Below are 16,710 nucleotides of genomic sequence, written 5' to 3' on the forward strand. Positions count from 1 at the left end.
TAACTCAGAATGAGGTTATGAAAGTTTCTTGGAAGATTTAATGAGTTCAGCAATAAATTTGTGCCCTTAAACTTTTCAGAATCATGACTTGCTTCTTTAAGATTTTTTCAATCAGCCCATAAATATATCTCAAAAGGCAAAAGCCTATGGTGGCGGGGAGAGCCGAAGCTATAGAATCAGGACACCTGACCCATGACGGACCTTCACATTAACTACATGGGGATCACTAGAATTATAAACGCCAAGCACTGGATGCCTAGATGGCTCTTAGGAAACTTCTGGGGGTTTCAGCATCCATTTTTACAGCCCTGAATTCTGCTAATGCTGTCATTTCATTATCAAAGCAGAAATAACTGTTGAAAAACACTTTGCAAATTCTACACACAAATGTTCAATAATAAGATGAATGGAGGACCCTACCAGAAAATATTTTGACCTCATTACTAACACCAAGCAGTTGGCCAAACACACATGTTGTAATGCATTTTGCATCTAAATTGCTTGCATCTGCAGCTAGCTAAGCTACTGCATCTACGCTCTATGTTCCAAGAAAAGTCAGCATGATGTCCCTAGAGTTGCTTAGTGTATTTTCACCATTCAACTGACAAGAGGTAGAAAATTGGTCTGCATAGCCAGGATTCTTCAAATCCCTAAAGAAGCACATCTCCTGTGCAGAGCTGCTCTCCAACCAGTACCCCAGTGGCAAGGAAGTCTCCAGACAGCCCTTCAGACACATGAGCTACAAAAACTTCAAATCAAGAAGTGGCATCGGTGGAACATGTCTATAATCTCAGCACTTTCGGAGGCCGAGGCAAGAGGACTGCTTGAATGTAGGAGTTCCAGACCAGCCTGGGCAACATCCCTACAAAAAACACAAAAATTTGCCAGACATGTTGGTGCAAGCCAGTAGTCCCAGCTCCTCAGGAGGCTGAAGTGGGAGGATTGCTTGAGCCCAGGAGGCGGAGGTTACAGTGGGCTGAGATTGTACCACTGCACTCCAGCCTGGGCAACAGTATGAGACAGTATCTCAAATAAAATTAAAAAAATAATAATAATAAAAGCAGCAGCAGCAGAAGCCACATATTGTAAAACTGAGATCAACCTAATTTGTTCATGATAGTTTGTCCAATTGCACAGTAATTCCCAGCTAAATTAGTTCTATGCATGCATATAGTTGGATTTTTATTTTTTTTATTTCAAATAGTCTTTCTTTTTTTTTTTGAGATGGAGTTTCATTCTTGTCACCCAAACTGGAGTGCAATGGCACGATCTCGGCTCACTGCAACCTCTGCCTCTAGGGTTCAAGCAATTCTCCCGCCTCAACCTCCTTATTAGCTGAAATTATAGGCACCTGCCACCACAACCAATTTTTGTATTTTTAGTAGAGATGGGGTTTCGCCATGTTAGCCAGATTGGTCTTGAACTCCTGACCTCAGGTGATCCACCCGCCTCGGCCTCCCAAAGTGCTGGGATTATAAGCATGAGCCACTGCGACCGGCCCTTCTTCAACTAGTCTTGCATCTAAAATTGTTCACAGTTACAAAGCAAAACACTCATTTTTTCCACCAGCTCAACTGATCTGATTTCGACGTCCTTACAGGAAAAAAAGACCGATCGTTGTGATTGAATCCTAGGTAACTATCAAAGGAGTCAGAGAATCAAGACGAAGATAAAGAAAGGATTTTTATCAAGCTGCTACCAACAGTTCTTACAAAACACGAATAATTCTCCCTTGCTTAACCTCAGAGAGGAGGCAAGTGCCCCCCTCTCTGTCACACCCAGTGCTATATTCACAGCTACAAGCTCCGGCCAGGCACATGGCAGCCCCAGTGAATGAATGAATATCCTCCCCTCTGCAGGGGGGTATCCTTAGAATTAAAGGGACAAGGTGGGATCCAAAATAGGTGTAGCCCTGTAGCAGTGTGCACTGAAATTGAGTGGGTATCACACTGTTTAACTGTGTTGGGCAGGGCCACACACTAAGGGACCAAGCAGAAACTCTAAATGAGGGAAGGGAGCTGGCAGGGGAGACAACAAGGAGGGGTGGGCATTGTGTTTTACCACAGGATACACGCCCATTTTAAAGCACTAAAATGATCAATATTAAACACTGTACAGGTCAAAACAAACAAGGCCTGTGCCCTATCATCTGTCATCTGTTGATGTCAATTTTGTGACTCCTGGTCTGTTACATCAGATAACCAGTCAATGAAAGTAAGAAAAATTATATTGCAGCTGGAGAGAGCTATACTTGTTTAAGGCCTTGACGATAAAAATGGTTAGATGCTGTGCACCAACCTGTCCTCTCCCTGCAGACCTAAGAAGCGGGATCCACCATGACAGAGGGGTGACGAGAAGGCCGAAAGCAGGAGCGCATGCTCTCTGTGGGCAACCCCTCAACCTGGCTTTCTAAAGAGACAACCAAGAACTTCGGATAAAATGCCACAGGCAGTGTACATGGAATCCAGAAGACCAGGCCAGCAGCCTCTGCGACCGTGCATCACCGTGGAACCAGAGGGAACTTCCAGAAAGCAATTAGCCTCCAAAAACATCTAAGACCCACCCCTGAGGAAAAGAAACAGCAAGATAGAAGGAAGCGCCAGGATGAAGAGACAGTGGGACTACAATAAGGGAATATTTCATAAACTAACCAAGCCAAAGCAGAATGAACTCTGTTTTATCAGCAGAAAAGAGCAGAACTGGCAGGCTGGAAAGTTGAATCTGTAAGGCTGACTTGGCAGAGACACTTGGCAGAACGTGAAAGAGAAAGAAAAATACATTAAATGTTGAGGGAGATTATCATTACTATTATTATTATTATTTTGAGACATAGTTTCACTCCGTTGCCCAGGCTGGAGTGCAGTGGTATGATCTCGGCTCACTGCAACCTCCACCTCCCAGGTTCCAGCGATTCTCCTGCCTCAGCCTCCCTAGTAGCTGGGATTACAGGCATGTGCCACCATGTCCAACTCATTTTTGTATTTTCAGTAGAGACAGGGTTTCACCATGTTGGTCAAGTTGGATTTGAATTCCTGACCTCAAGTGATCCGCCCACCTCGGCCTACCAAAGTGCTGGGATAACAGGCGTGAGCCACCACATCCAGCCTGAGGGAGAAGATTATTAATACAAAGAGAAAAGGAAGGCAACTTATGCCTTCAAAGCCATTCCTGGCTGAGCACGGTGGCTCACATCTGTAATTTCAGCACTTTGGGAGGCCGAGGTGGGTGGATCATGAGGTCAGGAGATTGGGACCATCCTGGCTAACATGGTGAAACCCCATCTCTACTAAAAGTACAAAAAATTAGCCCAGCATGGTGGCGGGCGCCTGTAGTCTCAGCCTGGGCAATAGAGCAAGACTCAGTCGTAAAAGAAAAAAAAAAAAAAAAAAGTACTCCGTAAATTTCTACTTTTTTTTTTTTGGAAATTGAATCTGTCACCCAGGCTGGAGTGCAGGGGCATGATCTTGGCTCACTGCAACCTCTGCCTCCCGGGTACAAGCGATTCTTGTGCCTCAGCCTCCCAAGTAGCTGGGATTGCAGGTGCTTGCTACTGCGCCCGGCCTAATTTTTGTACTTTTAGTAGAGATGGGGTTTCACCATGTTGGCCAGGCTGGTCCCAAACTCCCGACCGCAAGTGATCCACCCGCCTCGGCCTCCCAAAGTGCTGGGATAACATGCATGAGCTTCCGTACCTGGCCAGCAATGTTAAAAGTAGGATTTAGAGGGAAAAAAAGGATTAAGGTTTTGAAACAAGAAACAGTCAGTAGACAAATGTCATCTTAACCTTGGCACCCAGCTAAAATCTTTCCATGCCAACTCTCCTGTACCACACTTGGCATTCAATTTCTTTTCAGTCTTTTATAGAGTTAGACCTTTTACTCACTTGAAGAACAGATATATTTTCAAGAGTGAGAGTGAATTATCCCATTCTCATACACTAGTTATTTGCCTTTGTGAATAGAAAATGATGATTCAATATTTTATCAAAACATGGGATTATAAAAATACTGGGAGTCCCAGTCTGAAATTTAAAAGATTACATTTTCTAAACTCTGGGAAGTTTACTTTAGGCAGAAACATAATTAGAATAGAACTTCCTTTGAAATGTCACTTGATTTTCAATAAAAATTATTTCAGGCAATGCAGAAAATACAATGCATCATCTTGTAACAATATCTTTACATCTAAGTCCTGATCTGAAATGCCGAATGACAATAACAACAACAAAACCTTTTTAAGTTGTTTTGGAGACGAGGTCTCGCTATGTTGGCCAGGCTGGCCTCAAACTCCTGGGCTTATGTGATTCTCCCGTTTGGGCATCCCATGAGTAACTGGGACCACAGGCATGCACACCACCTCATGGATGACCCATTCAGCTCACCTCCCTTTTAATAAATTTCAAGGTCTTATTTTAACCACTACTGCTCCGCAGCAATAACTCAAGACCCAACCTGAGAAGTAAGAACATAATAATCAAATGCCAAGGTCTGGATCAATTTTTCAACCGAACACACTTAAGCTGCTCTTTGTTGGCATCAGCTGTGGTACAAGAGACAAATTTGAGCAATCCAGAAAAGTACCCTGAAATCAACAGTATGACCTGCTGCAACTTGAAACCTTCTGTTCTAATGATGGTATATAAGCTCTGTTGCACCTTTATTATCGTTAAAATATTTGCAACTTACAGAATTCTCTGCACAAACCAATTCGGTTGTAAAGCACCTGACTGGCTGCAAAATGTTGCTAACGAAACAGGCAGTGTGTCCACAGATATCTGAAACTGAAGAATCATCAAATTGTTGTGGTCACAGCAATTACAAAGCATGAAAAGAAGATCACAATTTGAAGGAAACAAGTCTGAACAAGAGTAATTCCTCAGCAATCTTAGGGGAGAAGAACAGGTTTCTTTTACACATGGAATTTGTTACTGCATCGTATATTAGTTTTAACAGAAAAAAAATAATGCAAACATAAATCATCAAGCTTAATCTTATTTTTTAAACGAAGCTAAAACAAACATATCAAAGCATAGTCTCCTCCTTGATATTTCAACTTAATTGTTACCATCTGCCCTTTCACTGCAGAAATTGTCAACACATTCCATGGGAAGAAACATCAGTGGAAAACAAGGATGTTTCTGCTTTTAACTTCTTTGTTTCTCCTACCAAGTCACCTTCTTCTGATTGGCCCCTGCTGAGGACAACATGCCGCCCCTTCACTACTGAAAGCAACTTTCCTTTGTTCTTCCAGGTCCTTTCCAATGTGCCTTTTATTACTGGGCTCTTTCTGTTCCTTCTTTAGTTCTCTGATGCCCCGTGATCCAGTTCAGCACGCCAAGCAACCTGTCTGGCCAGTCCTCAGAATCACTTTTCACCTTTCTCTTATCCCCTGTAACAGAGGTCCCTCCTCCCCTTTTCCTGTCTCTCCCATTCTCCATCACCATTGCCACCAGCCTCCTCCCTCGGTGCCTCTCATTCACTGCAACAACTCTTAGGTACCTTCCGCCCTCCTGATTTTGCCCTGCAGAACACGCAAACTTTCAGCATGGTGTTCGCTTGGCAAAGAGCAAGCGAACTCCAGATTCCACTTCCTACTGCTTCGGAGGCAAGCTCTTTTGAGTGGCTTTTAAGACTCTGCCAACCAGGTGCAGTGGCTCACACCTATAATCCCAGCCCTTTGGGAGGCCGAGGCAGGTGGATCACCTGAGGTCAGGAGTTCGAGACCAGCCTGCCTAACATGGTGAAACCCCATCTCTATTAAACATATAAAAATTAGCCGGGTGGGGTGGCAGGCGCCTGCAATCCCAGCTACTCGGGAGGCTGAGGCAGAAGAATCGCTTGAACTCGGAGGCAGAGGTTGCAGTGAGCCGAGATCGCGCCATTGCACTCCAGCCTGGGTGACAAGAGCGAAACTCCGTCTCAAAAAAATAAAAAGACTCTGCCCTCCCAGGACAAGGCTCTCAGCAGGCAGGACAGGACTGGAGATTCAGAGGGAGGCCTGGGGTCCTGGAGGACCTGGGTTGCCATCTTCACTCTGTTCTTATTGATATGACCATGGACAAACCATCTTGTGTCTCTAATCCTCCACTTTCTCAACTGTATAATGAGGATGAAAGTAGTAGCTACCCCATACAATTGTTTTAATCTTTTAATAAAACATTAAAAGAATATTCCATCTGTGACAATATTTAGAAGGGGTTTTCAAATCTCAGGGTCTCTGATGACTCCCATTCACGCCAGCCTAGCATTCCTCCCTTCTCCGAAGTTCTGTGATGACCTTGTGCACCGTCTCCCCCAGCAGAAGGACTCACCCCTCTAGTGTTTTCACAGAGCTCAGGGCCAGTTTATTCTTGCTTTGAACAACGGGAGTCTAAGCCGAGTCGGTTCTTTATTGTTTTCAAAATGCGGAGTGCAAAAACTCCAATTCCATGTTAAAACTGGTCTTAAAACCCCCTAACACAAATTTATTACCATAAACATAGATTCAGTCTGTTACTAATGGAAATTAGTAACATGAATGCTCTGGAAGTCGTCTTGAGCCACTCAGCCTGCCTCATCTTTCCCTCTCTAAGCCCCCAGGGACCTTGGCAGCTTGGCACTCAGTAGTTCTCCAAGAGAAATCTTTCCCTGAAGACAGAAACTTTATCTGAAATGTCCCCTGGAACCTCTCTACACAAGGTCAGGGCCAGCACCTGCCACAGGCCTCTTGTTCTGCAGCAACCTCTGAGTTGTTGGTTGGTTTTGGTCTTTGGTACCCTAGCACTTCCCCTTTCTTGATTTTAAAAAACGATTTGCCTCATCCTGCTCCTGCCATGGATCTACTTTTTCTTGAGGAATGAGCCTGAAGCGAAGGAAGAAGCAGGGGAGACACTGATCGGGGTCAAAAACCTTTTCTAGGTTCCCATATGTGTGACAGTTATGAATGTCAAGATTCTAAAGTTTTGTACAGTCTCATCTTTGTTTTGGTCCTACAAGGAGGAGGACAGCCCAGATTGGGTAAAGTTGGAGAGAGGACAGAGGGCTGTGGGGACAGGGAGCAAGGCGAAGGGAAAGAAAATGCATGTGACCACAAAATACTCGGCTCTCTCCCCTCCCGACTTCTCCTGTTAATGCACTCATAGTAATGCAATGACCTGAGGTATTTTGAAAACCACCCTCTTTTCAAAATAAGGAAGCTGGGGTTTTAGAAGTCGTATTTCATGTACTTAGTGGGTAAAGTTACAGTGCCTGGGACACAGTGCTCACTAGGGCAGAGATTTCAACACTGTCAGCTTCCTGGGAGATTGCCTCAGACCTTGTCCTCTTGTTTTGATTTTTTGTTTACAGTTGATTGTTAGAAGAAGGCAAAATGCTGAGAAATGTAACACCCTGTCCAGCAATGCTTATCATTAGACTTCAAATATATATGGTTGATTGAAATGAGGAAGAAGATCCTGAGACCTTTCTAGAGATGATTTGTAACTGCCCTCTACGCCGCCAGGGCAGCTCGCAGTAATTATGTTTTGCTCTCAAGCAAGGAAAAGCCTGAAGGACAATGGCTTCAGCAAACCAAATGAACATGAGAGGAGAAGGCGAATTCCGCCACCGTCCATGTGAGTTGGCACGCTGTGAGCGAAATGGACAGGATGCAGTTCGAAAGCAAAGAAATCAGGCTGAACCACTTCACCCCTCTGGCTAGATGACTGAACTACAGTAAGTCTTGCTAAGGGACAGGACACTTAAGTAGATGAACGCCAGGGCGTGTGTTAAACACAACCTTCCCGATTTAGTGGGGAGAAACCCCAGCCACGATGCCCACACTGTATAAGTGCCTCCCACAGTCTTTGTCCCTGGGACACTCACAAATCTGTGACAATATTTAGAAGTGGTTTTCAAATCTCAGGGTCTCTGATGACTTCCATTCACACCAGCCTAGCATTCCTCCCTTCTCCGAAGTTCTGTGATGTCCTTGTGCACCGTGTCCCCCAGCAGAAGGACTCACCCCTCTAGTGTTTTCACGGAGCTCATGGCCAGTTCATTCTTGCTTTGAACAATGGGAGTCTAAGCCAAGTCAGTTCTTTATCGTCTTCAGAAAGGGGAGTGCAAAAACACCAATTCCATGTTAAAACTGGTCTTAAAACCCCTAACACAAATTTATTACTATAAACGTAGATTCAGTCTGTTACTAATGGAAAGCATGTCCATTTCTTTACCTGAGTATCAAAGACAGGTCACCTTGCCTCCTTCAAAAAGGTGGTATTTAAAGCCTCAAAGGATTACTCCAATGTTCCCTACATTATAATTTACTCCACTGGTACTGAAGGAGATAAATTAAGTGCTAAGAAAAAGACAGCACTTAGTGAAGAGATCCAAATGAATCTGAACTCCTGGGTTAGCCCATCCTTAGACTTAACAAACTTTTGTTGTTTAAACAGGTTCTCACTCTGTTGCCCAGGCTGGAGTGCAGTGGTACGATCACAGTTTACTGCAGCCTCGACCTCCCAGGTTCAAGTGATCCTCTCATCTCAGCCTCCCAAGTAGCTGGGACTACAGGCATGCACCACCATACTTGGCTAATTTTTTTTTTTTTTGTAGAGACAGAGTCTCACTACGTTGCCCAGGCTGGACTCAAACTCCTGGGCTCCAGCAATCCACCCACCTCGGCCTCCCAAAGTGCTAGGATTACGGTCATGAACCACCGCGCCTGGCCCAAACTTCTGTAAACGAAAAAAAATGTTGCTATATAATAAAATTTATTTTTGGATAAAGATAACTTCTAAGGTTAGAAAGGTAGCTCCCTATCAGGCACTCGGTACACATTTACTGGCTGAAGGTGAGGAGTGAGCGCTCTCTTTAGGAGCGGTTTGGAAAGAGGCCTCCTCCAAGACCTGAGTCAGTGGGAGGGATCCAACCACCGGCCATGCTCACCTGTCCTCGAAGCACACCGTGCACTTCCAGGTGTGGGTCCCCCTCAGGAACACTCGGCACTGGGCGCACACGCGGTGGCTGCAGCCCCGGCACACGGCGCCCCTGTGCAGCAGGAGCCCCAGCACCCTCTGGCAGCGCGCACAGCACTTCTCTTTGTACTCCTGGTCCGTGCTCTTCGCTCCTTTCCACCGGAGATGCTGCAGGTGCGTTTTCAGTTTCCTGAAGCCCACAAAGTTAAAGAAGATACTATTGGATGGAACACCCAACCCCAGGCTACAGGGCAAGAGCCCAGGCGGTACCCCCCATGGCAAGGGAAGGGGCTTTGGCATTCGACATCCCTGGGCTCCCACATGGCTGTGTGAACTGGGCTCCCACTCAGTGTCTCAGAGTCGGGGCTCAAGGGTTTCCTCAACCGTGAAACAGGCGAGGTAAGGTACGACCTTACCTCTTCTCCCAGGGTTGCTGTGAGGACTAAATGGCAAAGTATAAATAACATGCCTGGTGCAGAGAAGCTCCCCGCTAGATCCATCCCTTCCTGCCCAAAGGCTGTTAAGATAGTAAGCAAGAATAGTGAAAGGAGAGGAAAAGACACCGAAAAGAGCATCCATTCCAATCTGCAAGGCATGGAACAATCCAGGAATACACAGCATCCATCCCTGCTATTGGTATAAGCTACCCAATAAAATCAACTGATGCTATGCTTTTGCTACTTTTTGTTTGTTTGTTTTTTTGGTTTTTTGGTTTTTTTTAATGAGTGGTCAGCTCACTCCCCTAGACAAACAGCCATAGTGCAAAGAGACATTGTATTGGACCAAAAAGGCGTCATTTACCAGCATGCTCTTTTATGAATGTCTGTGATACCTACTTGTAGAAGATGTGAGCCAATCCCAAGAAACAAGATGACATCAGAAATGCACTTTAAAATGCAACTTTCAGGATCTGCCCTAGAATTAGTACCCTTTGAGACACAACTTTGTTACCACTATGTCTATGTCACTTTGTTAATATTCAAAATGATGTCTCTAAATCACTGAAAGATCTTTCATCATCAAATAAAATTTCACTTTTCTCACTGTATTATAGTTTTTTGTTTTCTTTTTCTTTCTTTCTTTTTTTTTTTTTTTGAGACGGAAATCTCACTCTGTCGCCTAGGCTGGAGTGCAGTGACGCGATCTCGACTCACTGCAAGCTCCACCTCCCACGTTCAAGGGATTCTCCTGTCTCAGCCTCCTGAGTACCTAGGACTACAGGCACCTGCCACCGTGCCCAGCTAATTTTTGCATTTTTAGGAGAGACAGGGTTTCACTATGTTGGCCAGGCTGGTCTCGAATTCTTGACCTCAGGCGATCTGCCTGCCTCGGCCTCCCAAAGTGCTGGGATGACAGGTGTGAGCCACCGCGCCCAGCCTGTATTATAGTTTTTAGTGGAAGAAAGTTTACAAGTATACTTAGAGAGCTCTGAAGTAACAGAGAGGATGAAGCAAGAATACTATACCAGAAAATTCCCCTCACTCCTCAAGCATTTGGTTGTCCAGTTTTGTTTTCTAATGTGTTCTGCCATTAGAAACCAAACTCTCACTTCCTCCATAGACGATGATAAAAAGCGCCAACCTGTTTAAAGATGGATCTTGACAGCTAAGGCTCTGATAGAGTTCAGCATGCTTTTTTTTTTTTTTTTTTTTTTTTTGAGACGGTGTCTTGCTCTGTCGCCCAGGCTGGAGTGCAGTGGCCGGATCTCAGCTCACTGCAAGCTCCGCCTCCCGGGTTCACGCTATTCTCCTGCCTCAGCCTCCCGAGTAGCTGGGACTACAGGCGCCTGCCACCTCACCCGGCTAGTTTTTTTTTTGTATTTTTTTTAGTAGAGACGGGGTTTCACCGTGTTAGCCAGGATGGTCTTGATCTCCTGACCTCGTGATCTGCCCGTCTCGGCCTCCCAAAGTGCTGGGATTACAGGCTTGAGCCACCGCGCCCGGCCTCAGCACGCTTTTCTAAATGTTAACCCATATCAAACGGCCCGAGCAGCTTAGAGACAGACAGGGAAGAAGTTCCCTGTTGGCAAAGCGGTCAGGAAACAGGTTAAGCAGGTTCATATTTCATGCTCTCCCCTTCCTCAAAGCCAGCTAGGAAGCAAAAGCAAGCAAAGAAAAAAGAGAAAAAAGACGGTGCTGGATTCCATCAGATTTACTGCTTCTGAACTGCTTTCTTTGCTTTTCTTTACACCTTTGGGCACCGTCAAAAATGAGGTAGGAAAACCCTTAACCCGAGGTCTTTCCCTAAATAAGTGGTAAACTAGAAGCCTGAAAATGTCCCTTGAATGATTCCCACCAAGTGGGCAAACAGACAAGCAGATGGCAGACAGCAAACTCACTGCCCAAAGGCACCGTTTTAAATGAATAACAAGAGCGGCTTCTTGTCCCGGGCATCCTCTACGTTGAGCTACATAAGGAGGATCATCTCCACCAACAGCCCTTTGTTAGGACCCTTCTCAGGCATGAAGCCCAGCAGCAGGTGGGTAGTGATTTGTAAGCAAGCAGCATCAGCGATGGAGTGGCAGGCCCCAAGCAGAGAAAGCTAAAACCCCGAAGTGACCCAACGGGAAGGACAGCTTACCGTATCCTCTCCTCCTCTGCGTTTTGAACCTCCTGGTCTCGGTACAGGACCTGGAGAATGGCCTCGCGTTCTAACTCCTTGAGAGCATTCAGATCTACTTCTTGGGCCATTTCTTCTCCCTTTTCGTTGACCCAGGTTGGAAGAGCTTCACTCCATGGACCAGGCGCTCAGCGCTCTGCAGATGAGCGGCAGAGGCCAGCTGCAGCCAGCCTTGTTTAAAGAACTCCCTCTCCTATTTCACTGGCGACTGTTTTGCTTGTGGCTCTTTTTTCCTTTCTAACTGTGTCATACTCCTTAGAAGAAGAAAGCCTCAAGAGGTTGTGCGTTTGTCGGAGTTACAGCTCGCAGAGCCTTGTGCCACCCGGGGGTGTTTTCACCGGGTTTTGCTGCAGCTGCTGACATGCATTTAAGACAAAAGCATATCTTTTTTCTGAGGTTTCACCAGATAAATTATCCACAGCTGCAAGCAGATAATTTCTGCAAAGCAGAAGTAATCTTCAAGCCAAGGAAATTTACAAATAGCAATGAAAAGAGTATCAGTGACTCATAGAAGCTAACTTTCCACTTAAGATGTTTCCAGGTCAGCAGGAAGGGTCATTAAAAGCCCAACTCGTTCAATACCTGTAGACAACAAAAAATGGCAACATTTTTCTTGGCTTAAGTATCTCTGCAGCATTACTTCCAAAAAGACAAAATATTCTACACAAACCCTTGCATTTTCTGCTCGTGGTGATAACGTAAAATTTTAAATTTCTTAAATAACCCTTCTCATATTTCTAAAAGCCTCAAACTTCCAAACTTGAATTTTCCTAATATGAATTCCATAACTTCAGTGGCCAGAGGACATAAAAGTCTGTGTTTAAGGTACATTATCCTAATTGAAGATACATTGGAAAAATGACATTCCCAACTGTTGGCTCTTATTTTTACAATTAACTTCAACACTCAGAAATGTTTTAATCAGTTAAGGAGGTATGAAGTGGCATCACCACAAGCTCAGCCTATCAATTATTTACCGTCTTGAATAAGTTTCACGAGCTGCCTTATGCGTTTGCTCGTTTTTGTTTAATGACAGTTGAAAGGTTCTGCATACATCCTTTTATCCAGAGAATGCAGAAGATCAAATTAATATACTTCCTATAGTACCATTTTTGTCATTAAATCTATATGAATCCTGAGTGATAAGACATCCTTTCAATGCTTTAAAAGCTAAACTTCCTTTGCTGGGCTTCAAAAGAAATCCACATTATATTAATTTATGATCCATGGTAAATTAGTGAATGAGAGGCTAATAGAGCTCTAAGGTATCATTTCCTTTAAGCAAAAGTTCTTTTTTTTTTTTTTGAGACGGAGTCTCGCTCCGTCACCCAGGCTGGAGTGCAGTGGCCGGATCTCAGCTCACTGCAAGCTCCACCTCCCGGGTTTACGCCATTCTCCTGCCTCAGCCTCCCGAGTAGCTGGGACTACAAGCATCCGCCACCTCGCCCGGCTAGTTTTTTGTATTTTTTAGTAGAGACGAGGTTTCACTGGGTTAGCCAGGATGGTCTCAATCTCCTGACCTCGTGATCTGCCCGTCTCGGCCTCCCAAAGTGCTGGGATTACGGTAAGCAAAAGTTCTTAACCTTTTTCTTTATCTTTGGTAGTCTGGTGAAGCCTATGTATTTAAATGCATAAAACAAAGTTTGCTGTGTTACACAGGAAATTGATTATACTGAAATATTTTAAAATTGTAATATAATAATATATGTGTTCCTTGATACATGAAATATTAAGATCTAGCAGTGATCTAAGGACTCCCATAATTTCAAAGTAGTGATGAATAGAAACAATGTTTTGAGATATCTACAATGTATCACATGGTATGTAAATATCCATGCTTTCTGTTGGTGACAAAGTCACAAGTTCTGCTGATTCTACTGTGGTTTCTTGCCTATATCCATACTTTAAGGAAATGCTAAATTTGAGTTAAAGATTCATAAAAATAAATATTTAATTTTTTCTCCATTCAAGTTCATGGGCCTATAGGCCAAGGATTGCGTGGTTAAGGAATTCAGTATTTGTCAGTTTCCCTATTGTAAAATAAAATTAAAATATATTGTTCATCCCAACTGCAGAGGTTGCATGAGGAACAGAAAACCCAGAGCTCTGAAAAGGGATGTTCTTGGCTTCTAGTCTGTGATAAAGCATACATAAGATCTGCTCTCCAAATGCCTCCTCTCTAGATGAAGGGAAAATCAGAAAGCAACAAGGACTTCAGGCTCTTACCTGGCTGGGCTGGTACCTGACTAGGTCAGCAGGGATAAAGCCTCTTCCCTCCTTAGATCCAGGTTCCAGACGAACAGGTGGAACTAGCAGACCTCAGTGCCCCAAGGCTCTGAGTCTCTGGAAAAGAGGAAAGTAATAGAAAACAGTGTGTGACCAAGTGCCAAGTGGCAAGGTGCAAATTAGCCATCAAGTCACCAACTGCATGAGCCCATTCTTCTCAACTTGCCCCTCAGTTCTTCATGCTGTCTTCTTATTTCCACTCTACTAATCGTACTACTGGGTCCAGAGCTATCTGGTTTGTCTAATTCTTGAGTCTTCATTTATTTATTTTGAAACAGGACCTCATTTTGTTACCCAGGCTGGAGTGCAGTGGTGTGATCATGGCTCACTGCAGCTTTGGCCTCCCAGGCTCAAGTGATCCTCTAGCCTCAGCCTCCTGAGTAGCTGGGACTACAGGTGCAGGCTACCATGCCCAGCTAATTTTTTAATTTTGTAGAGATGGGTTTCACCATGTTGCGCAGGCTGGTCTGGGCTCAAGCAGTCCTCCTGCCTCAGCCTCCCAAAGTGCTAGGTTTACAGGCCTAAGCCACTGCACCTGGCGTTCGAGTGTTTTTAGTGAAGAGTTTTTGCACCTGGCTGCAAACACGTGCTCTGTATACTGTGCTTTCTTTTCATATGGCTGTTTGTGCTCCGCTCTCTGGCTGTGGTCTCCAACACTCCAGGTAAGCAAGACCTCATTGCTGCAGTACTGGCTGGTAATGACACCACTTAGTGAATCTGGTGGGGGAATCTGAAATATTCAACTGCTCGCTCATTCAGGTGGCTAGGTCTTAATGCATTTCAGAAATACAGGGTTCAATGATCATTACAAAGCACTACCCTTACTTTCCCAAACCCACGCCTGTGGGTCCCAGGTGCAAGTGTGGGTAGCGCCCTTTCCACCACCGCTAAGAGGAAGCTCACGCTCCCCCTAGTGGCCATTCACTCTGCATTACAGAAAAATGAAATTCAGTTCATTTCCTGGATCCATTCATCCAGTCATTCAGTAAATACTTATTGAACACCCCAGGCACTGTTCCAGGTTTTTTTTTTTTTCATTTTATTATTATTTTTTGAGATGGAGTCTTGCTCTGTCGCCCAGGCTGGAGTGCAGTGGTACGATCTTGACTCACTGCAACCTCTGCCTCGTGGGTTCAAGCAATTCTCCTGCCTCAGGCTTCCGAGTAGCTGGGATTATAAGTGCCCGCCACCATGCCTGGCTAATTTTTGTATTTTTAGTAGAGACGGGGTTTCACCATGTTGGTCAGGCTGGTCTCGAACTCCTGACCTTGGGCCCTCGACCTCCCAAAGTGTTGGGATTATAAGCATGAGTCACCAAGCCCAGCCTGTTCAAGGTTCTTGACTTGACTGACTGGTCATTTATACCCTACTCTACTTCTAACAAAAATATGATGCAGCTTACAATAAAAGCATATAGAAGACAACTAAAATAAGAGAGACAGCAGCAGCAAATGAAAAAGGACTGATAATTCTACTAAGAACAGCAAGTAAAACAGTGACCACTTGAGCCTTAAATGTATTTCTGACCTTCCTGGTAGCCAAGGCAAAGCAAAATGAAATGAAAAGTCAAGATGCTGTCTATAGCTTTAATACACTGAAAGAAATACAGAAAAACATCCTCAAGATGCAAACGACTAAGACAATATCCCAGGCACGGTGGCTCACGCCTGTAATCCCAGCACTTTGGGAGGCCAAGGAGGGCAGATCAACTGAGGTCAGGAGTTGGAGACCAGCCTGACCAACATGCTGAAACCGTCTCTACCAAAAACACAAAATTAGCCGGGCTTGGTGGGGCATACCTGTAATCCCAGCTACTCGGGAGGCTGAGGGAGAGGAATCACTTGAACCCAGGAGGCGGAGGTTGCAGTGAGCTGAGATTGCGTCATTGCACTCCAGCCTGGGCAACAAGAGTGAAACTCCATCTCAAGAAAAAAAAAAAGACTAAGATAATCAACTCCCTGGACAGTGGCTTGGCAGAAGATGCAAAACTGCACTTTCTGTGTCAATATATATATATTGATCAATATAATGATCCTCTCAAAGCCAAGGATATAACACTACATTGTAATTCACTGAAAGTCTTTCAAATACAGACCAAAGCAGGATACTTTTTGGTGTTCACAGTTGCCTGGGACAGAGCTTAGAGAACTCAAGGTAAGTGTATTCTGCATCCATCCCATCATTGTTACTCTTCACTTTTAGAGACTTTGATCCTAGTTTTTCTAGACTGATTCTAGCTTCTATAAACCATGTCACTCAAGCACTTGGTTAGCACTTAGAACCACCACCAACCAACCCTATGGTTTAGCATCTACTATGAGTAAAGCCTTCTATTGACAAGATTGACACATACTCTTTTTTTTTTGAGATGGAGTTTCCCTCTTGTAACCCAAGCTGGAGTGTAATGGCGTGATCTTTGCTCACCGCAACCTCTGCCTCCAGGTTCAAGTGATTCTCCTGCCTCAGCCTCCCGAGTAGCTGCGACTGCAGGGGTGCACCTCCACGCCTGGCTAATTTTTTTTTTTTTTTTTTTGTATTTTTAGTACAGATGGGGTTTCACCATGTTGGCCAGGCTGGTCTCAAACTCCTGACTTCAGGTGATCCACCCACCTCAACCTCCCAAAGTGCTGGGATTACAGGCATGAGCTACCACGCCCGGCCGACGTACTCTTTTGTTTAACTTTGGAAGGTCCACTCCAGAAAACGGGTGACTTTTTGCAATGATGCAAGAGGTATAGCATAGAGCATCATCCTATGGTAGCATCAAGATTGACCAGAAACCTAGGAAGGTCATTTCTCTTTGGTTTCCAGTGTTCCACTAGTGTCCCCCCGGCTTGATGGCATTGGACATTTGATTGAACATGTTTGAA

At 44.7% G+C, this 16,710-nt stretch overlaps 1 protein-coding gene across 9 annotated transcripts in view; it reads right to left on the minus strand.

Annotated features, from left to right (window-relative positions):
- SYTL3 (synaptotagmin like 3) overlaps positions 1 to 16,710 on the minus strand; it is a 141,530-nt gene that overhangs the window by 111,184 nt on the left and 13,636 nt on the right. For 8 of the 9 annotated variants that reach the window (XM_033234916.1, XM_033234911.1, XM_033234915.1 and 5 more), the window contains 3 exons: positions 13,781 to 13,897; positions 11,516 to 12,136; positions 8,907 to 9,125 (listed from right to left, as the gene is read on the minus strand). In XM_033234916.1, coding sequence (XP_033090807.1) covers positions 8,907 to 9,125; positions 11,516 to 11,625 — 329 coding nt within the window. In that variant the 5' untranslated portion in view covers positions 11,626 to 12,136; positions 13,781 to 13,897. The remainder of the gene's footprint in view (positions 1 to 8,906; positions 9,126 to 11,515; positions 12,137 to 13,780; positions 13,898 to 16,710) is intronic. The other variant, XM_033234912.1, reaches the window with a different exon arrangement.

Source organism: Trachypithecus francoisi, unplaced genomic scaffold, assembly GCF_009764315.1.
Source record: "Trachypithecus francoisi isolate TF-2019V2 unplaced genomic scaffold, Tfra_2.0 Lachesis_group15, whole genome shotgun sequence".
NCBI classification, from domain to species: Eukaryota; Metazoa; Chordata; class Mammalia; order Primates; family Cercopithecidae; genus Trachypithecus; species Trachypithecus francoisi.